Source organism: Eschrichtius robustus, chromosome X (genome assembly GCF_028021215.1).
Source record: "Eschrichtius robustus isolate mEscRob2 chromosome X, mEscRob2.pri, whole genome shotgun sequence".
Taxonomy (NCBI): domain Eukaryota; kingdom Metazoa; phylum Chordata; class Mammalia; order Artiodactyla; family Eschrichtiidae; genus Eschrichtius; species Eschrichtius robustus.
In genome coordinates, this window is record NC_090845.1 from 42,446,212 (window position 1) to 42,453,270 (window position 7,059).

At 44.4% G+C, this 7,059-nt stretch overlaps 1 protein-coding gene across 1 annotated transcript in view; it reads right to left on the reverse strand.

Moving 5' to 3' along the window:
- DIPK2B (divergent protein kinase domain 2B) overlaps positions 1–5,741 on the reverse strand; it is a 45,051-nt gene extending 39,310 nt beyond the window's left edge. Inside the window, exon 1 of the mRNA XM_068534055.1 lies at positions 5,506–5,741. Within this exon, the coding sequence (XP_068390156.1) occupies positions 5,506–5,741 (236 nt within the window). The remainder of the gene's footprint in view (positions 1–5,505) is intronic.
- Positions 5,742–7,059: the final 1,318 nt, after the last annotated feature.

The window sequence follows — 7,059 nt, forward strand, 5'->3', positions numbered from 1 at the left end:
GTGGCAGGGGAGGACAGATCTCAGGGGGCTTTGTCTCCCGGTTTGTGGGGATGGCACGGGGAGGGATGCCCTACCCTGTGGGGTAACCTCATTGTCCTCTTTTTCTGTCCCCACCTTCCGAGGAAGCTCTACCGAGAGGGCAGCACTGACTTGGCAGGTGACTGTCATGGATCCCGGTGCATGTCCAGCCATGGCTTGAGGTGTCCCATGAGGACCAATTGAGGACAAATAAACAGGTTTACAGGCCACACTTCTCCCCCTTTCCAAATGGTAATAACTTTAGGATGCTGAATGGGAAAAAAATGAATATTCTTACCACTTTGATTACCTACTTTATTGAACTGAAGAATGTCAGTGAGAAAATGGGCCCTGCTGTTTATTGACTAAAATGTTAATATCCTAGAATTTGGAAAACAACAAAATAGAGGCAGAGTTCTAATCTTCCTTCTGAACTGACATCATGGGCATGTTTGTAGCGAGCCTGGCCGAGTTCCTCACTGGGTTGAAAGATGGACAAGCAAGATCATAGTTTCCCAGAGCTGGAAGGAAGAATAAATGTCATGTGGTCCCATCCCTGCAAACCCCTCAACATGGAGAGCAGGCTGGGGGTGTAGGGGAGAGTGACAACATTGGAACGAGAATGTATACTTCTTGTGCTTGCATACAGTCAAACACTAAGTTTGTAGCCACGCCTTCCTAAATATTTCGTGCCTCTCTTCCCTCTTCTCCATCCCTCAGCTCTGCACAGGACACTTAAAACATCCAGCATCTTTCCAAAGCTCTCAGGATACAGTTCATACTTAGAGCAGTTCACAGTGCTCTTCCTAAGCCCATCTCCTGCTGCTCTCCTTACAAGCTTGCTTTGGTCTCACCAAACCACTGACCATCCTTGGCTAAGCCGTACTGTTTTGGGCCTCTGGGCCTCCACTCACCTTGTTATATGCTGATCCCTTTATCTGAGACAGTTTCTCTTTCTTCCCTGGATAATCCCTACCCAACCCATTAAAACCCAGACAGGTATCATCTCTTCTGATTCTCACTCCCTCATCCCCCCCAGTCTGAGACGGGTTCCCTCCCACATGCTCCCATGACATCCTGTGTAGGACATTTTGTATAGTCCTCACACTCTGCTTTAATCATTGGTTCATGTCTCTGTCTTCCTTCAGGGCCAGGACTGGGCCTCCTTCAACTTTGTAACTAAGTGCCTAGCAGAGTGCTTGGTTCCAAGTTAGTACCCAATAATTTTAGTTGGATGGATGGATGGATGGTTGGGTGGGTATTTGAATGAACAGATGGTTAAATGAGTAGAGGAATACATGGAGGGCTGGATGAATGGGATGCACAGAGTGAAGGTTGGGTGGATGAATGGGTGAATGGATGGATGGATGGATGTGTGTATGGATGATTGAATGTGTAGATGGATATTTTTGCCCTAAGCTCTGGGGCCCTGAAGCTCCCAAGACCTCTGAATTCATTTGAGGAAGTGAGTTAAAGCAGTAATTACTATCACCTTCTGAGGTGAAGGAGAAAGACAAGGGCAAGGGAGAAGGGAAGGCAAAATAAAACTTAATGATTTACTTATTTTGCTGTGAGTCCTCCACCACTCAGAAGTATTTAAACATTCTTTAAGACTTTGGGAATGGGGGGTGAGGATGTAAGGCCATGTGGGTACAGTAAGGAAGGCAAGGTAAGACGTCCATCCTCGTAAGAGCCGAGGAATCCTTAGGAGTGATTCTGATCAGAAATACTGCCATTAAGTACCCCATACCCCACACTTTCACCTTACCTGTTACTTGCACATATGCAAATACTGATCAATCAGATCCTGGTAGAACTTGCCAGTTGGGGTGGTCACTTCGGATTTTATATATAGGGATATATTCAGTAGGAAGAATATGTAAATCAGGTTGACTCATTTTTCTAGCTTCCCTTAACTTTTTCATTCATGATTTGAAAGTCAACATATAATGCATGGAAAACTGGTACTGAAAACATTCTAATGGTCAAAGATCATTGGTTGTGTATGGGAAGCATCAGATTCATCATTACCATTCTTGCCAAAGAAAAGATAGGGAAAGAAGGAAAGGTGACATCCTTCCACCAACCATGTGTCTTCAGCCTACCCAGCCAGCCCGGGGAGCTCACCCTCTGTTTGTTGTTGAACAACAAGCATTGTCCAATCCTTAATGAGGACCAGGACTGGAGTACTAATGCTTGCCTGGCTATAGCATTTCAGCCTAATATCTGAAAGTTTTGGATGGGCTTTCTCCTAAGGTAGCATTACGATCAGTTTTAAAAGTGGAGAAATGTTTGGAGATGAACAAAAACAAGATGAGCAAACACACCATTGGAAAGAGAGGCAAAGGATGTGAACTTGTAGACAATTTAGCAAAGAAGAAATACAAATGGGCAAGAAGCCTGCAAAAAGGGCTCAACTGAGAAGAAATCCATAATAAAAATAATAGTAATAGTAAACATTTCTGAGTGTGCAAAAAGTAAACTCTACAGGTAGATGTCTCCATTTGGAGATATATATATATATATATCTCAAAATCCTAAAAATTCACTGTATTTTTTGACCCAGAAATTTCACCTTTAGGAATTTGTTACAGGAATTAATCATTGATGTGCATAAAAATCTAGCCACAGGGATGTTCAACATAGCACTGTTTATAATAATGAAAAGTGAAAAAAAAACCCTAGTTATCCCACAATAGTTGATTAGTTAAATAAATTATGGTTGATTGATGCAATCGAATACCACGAAACCACTAAAAATAAAATTGTGGAGAAGAATAGTTAATGTGGAAAGGTGTTCCGATACATGATTAAGTAAAAGTTTCCAAAAGAGTATGCATAGTATGATCACATTTTTGTTGAAAAAATTTTAATCCATACTTAGAAAAAAGGTGGTAAGGATCATATACCAAAATGTTAACTAAACGCTGATCTCTTGGTGAGGAATTGTCTGTGATTTTTATTTTGTGCTTTCTTTAATCAATATTTCCTGAAAATTCTAAAATAAAGAGACATCACTTTTAAAATAAGGAAAATACTATTTACAATGTAGAGAAAAGGACTATAAACAAGTCCACGTTCCCAGAGCCACTCACTACCTCTCGCTGCTTCCTTGTGCTGAGGATGTGATTTCTCAACGTGAAGCATTCCAAACCTCAACCTGCCCCGCCTGGTGTTTTCCTGCTTGGATCTGCACACTTCCCTTTCAGGCGGGCGCACGTGGAAAATGAATTCTGAGGGAGCTGAAGTAATATCCTGAACTCAACTGGAACACAAACCTATTTGGGGAAATGCTTCCTGAATTTGGTCATTACCTGACTGATGAGAAAAACCTCATTTCTTTCCACTTGAAGAGTCGACTGTAATATTCATACACTCCTGTTTACTTATCTGGAGGAGGATATGAATCTGGAGCTCTTCCTCAGTTGAATCCCTTAATTTCCCTCGCTCCTATCTTAAAATATGCCCATATTCTCACTGCCTTCTTTCTCCAAGGAATCAGTCCCACTCCCCCTGTGTTTTTGGTCCTCTCCATCCCATTTCTTAGGTGGGAAATCTTGAGTTCATTTCCAACATCTTCATTTCCTGTCACATCGAGTTGATCAACAAAATGATTCTCTAGCTGAACTGACTTGCATCCTTCCTGCCCTGCTTTGTTCCCAATGATCTTTCTCTTGGACTAGGAGAACTGGTCTGGCAGCCCCTGCCAGCATCACCAGGCCGTTCTGCACACTGCTTTCCAGAAGATCTTTCCAAAATACAGGCCTCATCTTGTCCCCACCCTACTCAACATCCTCACCATTGCCTGCAGTAGAGCTTCCCCAATTGGAGGTCTTTCAACTTTTTAACATTCAAAATGCCTTAAAAAATGGTCTAATAGGACATGTACACACTACTATATATAAAACAGATAACTAATAAGGACCTACTGTATAGCACAGGGAACTCAATGCTCTGTAATGGCCTATATGGGAAAAGAATCTAAAAAAGAGTGGATATATGTATATGTATAACTGATTCACTTTGCTGTACACCTGAAACTAACACAACATTGTACATCAACTATACTCCAATAAAAATTTTAAAAAAATGGTCTAATAGGAAAAGTTCACATCCACTCCCTATAATATCTACCATCTCACAAAAGAAGTTCAACATTTTTGTTGGTATTTTCTATTTGTTATTTCTCTTTAGTAACTTGGTTGAATACTCAAATACATCTTTGGTTAATACAGATTGGAAATAAAATTATTGTAAATGAATGCCTTCTGCTTGGTCTTCAAATCTTACAAGCCAGAGGCAGGACCTTGGGGGAAGGCACAAGAGAAGAGGCCTATTACAAATGTTCTATTGAAAAGGGTGGAGACCACTGGCTCACAGGTTAAGTCCCAATTCCTTGGTATGGCATTCAAGGCCCCTGGCCCCATCTGACCCTTCCAACCTCCTCCTGCTGCCATGCCTCCACACGTGCCACATGCTCCAGCCACTAAGACTTCTCACCTCTTCCCACACCTCTGGGCCTTTGCTCAAGCTGATCCTTCTAACTTAAGCCCCTCTCCTCCCGCTAAATTTCAAGGTCTTGCTCAGAACACCTTCCCCTGGAGAAGGCTTTCTCCAGTCCCCATTTGGAATTAATATCCTCTCCCTGGAGCTCCCCAAGGTCCTTTACACTTCACTTCTGGCCTGCATCGGATCAGGCCTTATTATTGTTATTTGTAACACCGTTCCCCTGTCCTGATACCCCGGAGGGCAATGACCAGAGTTATAGCAATGCCATTACAGCACCTGCTGGGTCTTGGCCATAGTAAAGGCCAAGTAAAGGCCAACACATTGACCGTGTGTTGACAGGCCTGAATTCCAGAGTGTGGTACTATTCTTTGGTGAGAGCCAGGTGCATTGAGATTTACTAAACTTAGGTTTTCCTCTGACCAAGGCAACATCTCACAGCAGAAAACTTGTTCAGAAACTTTGGAGCAAACTGCCTCGGTTTGAATTCCAGATCTGCCACTTATTAGGCGGTGACCTTGGGCAAGTCACTGAACCTTGCTAGGTCTCAGTTCACTATCTGAATCATGAGTGCAAAACACTAACTCCCAGGATTGTTGTGAGGAGAAAATAAAAACAGCTTTAAATTGTCTGTCACATAGTAAGCTTTCTATAAATTTTATTTCCTTCCCACTATGAGAAATGAACTTGGTAAACTCAATAGTCCCAGGCTACTCCATTCCTAGAAAACTTTAAAACTTTAAGCTCCCACTTCCAAAGGAAACTTTGGACTTAGCATTTAGAGCTAGAATTTGGCTTCACACCTTACCCCCTTCCCATCCCAACTTTAACTCATTCCCCCTATGATTAAATGGCTTTGCTTCAGCTCCCACCCATAAATTCATAAATTACATCCTGACTTGATTTCAAGAAGCTCCTGGACATCATGACATGAAGGGAACAGAATGTTGCCCCTCAGAGTTATCTGATTGAGATTCTGACCTTATTTCTTCTTTAAAGAACTTCTTGCAAATAGATGTCCCGATGCAGGCATTACATTTATCAAGACCGAGGAAAGTCCTTCCAAAATTGTAGCTGGTTCTGACTCGGGGCACCAGAGAAGGAGAGGGAGAAGCCGGCGAGGAGACAGAGTAGCTCAGGCCTGAGACCCACAGCAGCAGGGCTGGCCAGCCCGGGTGGAGGGCTGCAGCCTCAGGCCCCAGCCGCGGCTCCATCATGGGCTCGGGACTCCAGCTGCAGCCCTCGGCTGCCCACTTAGGGCTGTGCAGAGGCAGGTCTTGGCAAAAGAGAGAGGGCTGGCTTCAGGGCGCTGACCCCATCCCAGCTTCCCAGGTTTCTGTTTGAGGATGTTAAGGGGCTTGGGGCTAACGAGGATGGGGAGGAGGTGAGGAAGTCCATGGAGGATGCTGATAACACCGTTTCCAGAGTTACTCTTCCTCTGCCCCGGGGCGGCTGCTGCAGCCTGGGGAGGGGCTGACTAGCAGATTTCGGGAAGGACAATGGCCAGGGCCTCCCTGTGCAGTCCTTTTGACAAACACAGGATATCCTGGCTGGGCAGGAAAGGTCCATGCAGGATGTATGTCCGACCTGGTTTCCACCTGGGAGTGTCAAAGGATCCTGAAGGTCTCCGCCCTCCACTGTTTTAATTCTGGGTGTATCTGTCCCTATAGATCACACACACACACACACACACACACACACACACACACACACACACACACACACACACACACACAGACACACGCACACCAACCCCTCCCCGGCCCCCTGCGGTGGATAATTTGGCCTGCCCCTTAACCAGCCATATTTGGCTGTGAAATAACTAGAAGTCATTTTGCCGGCCATTAAGGGGCACATCTGATACTGATTTGAAAGGTGCACCCTTTTTACTGCTTAGGGAACAGACAAACGCAAGTGAGTCTGTGCTTCAGCCCCTCTTGCCAATCTGAGAAGAAAGGAGGGGAAAGGAGCCGGTGGCCTCTGGCACGATGAGGGGAACACCAGAAAGATCCTTCTGCCTGCACCCAGCTGTGTCTGTCCTTTTCCCCCTTGCCTGAAAGTCCCTCTTCCTTTACTGCCCGACCTCCCTTCTCAGTGGCCGGCCTGACTTGGTGGGATATGACTGCCCCAGGATGGCCTTCCTCCTGACATCAAGAAAAGGTCCATAGCATGGAGCAGATGGCAGTACTAATTAAGGAATATGTAGAGAGGACCAAATCAGGGAAGGCAGGCTTGGGTTGGGAGAAGGAAAAAAAGCTGGGCGTGGCCTCAGGAGAATTGGGGAGTTTTGCTAAAGATTGATGGGAAGAGCAGGGTAAGGGCGGTTCTCTGATGGTTAAGCATGTGCTTATTAGCTAACTGTATATCCTCCTCAGTGAAATGTCATGCTTTTTTTGTTTTTTATCGTGGAGTTGTGAGAATTCTTTATATATTCTAGATACTAGTTCTGTGTTGGTTATGTGGCTTGCAAGTATTTTCTCCCAGGTGGTAACTTGTCTTTCATCTTCTTAGCAGGGTCTTTTTTTTTTTTTTAAA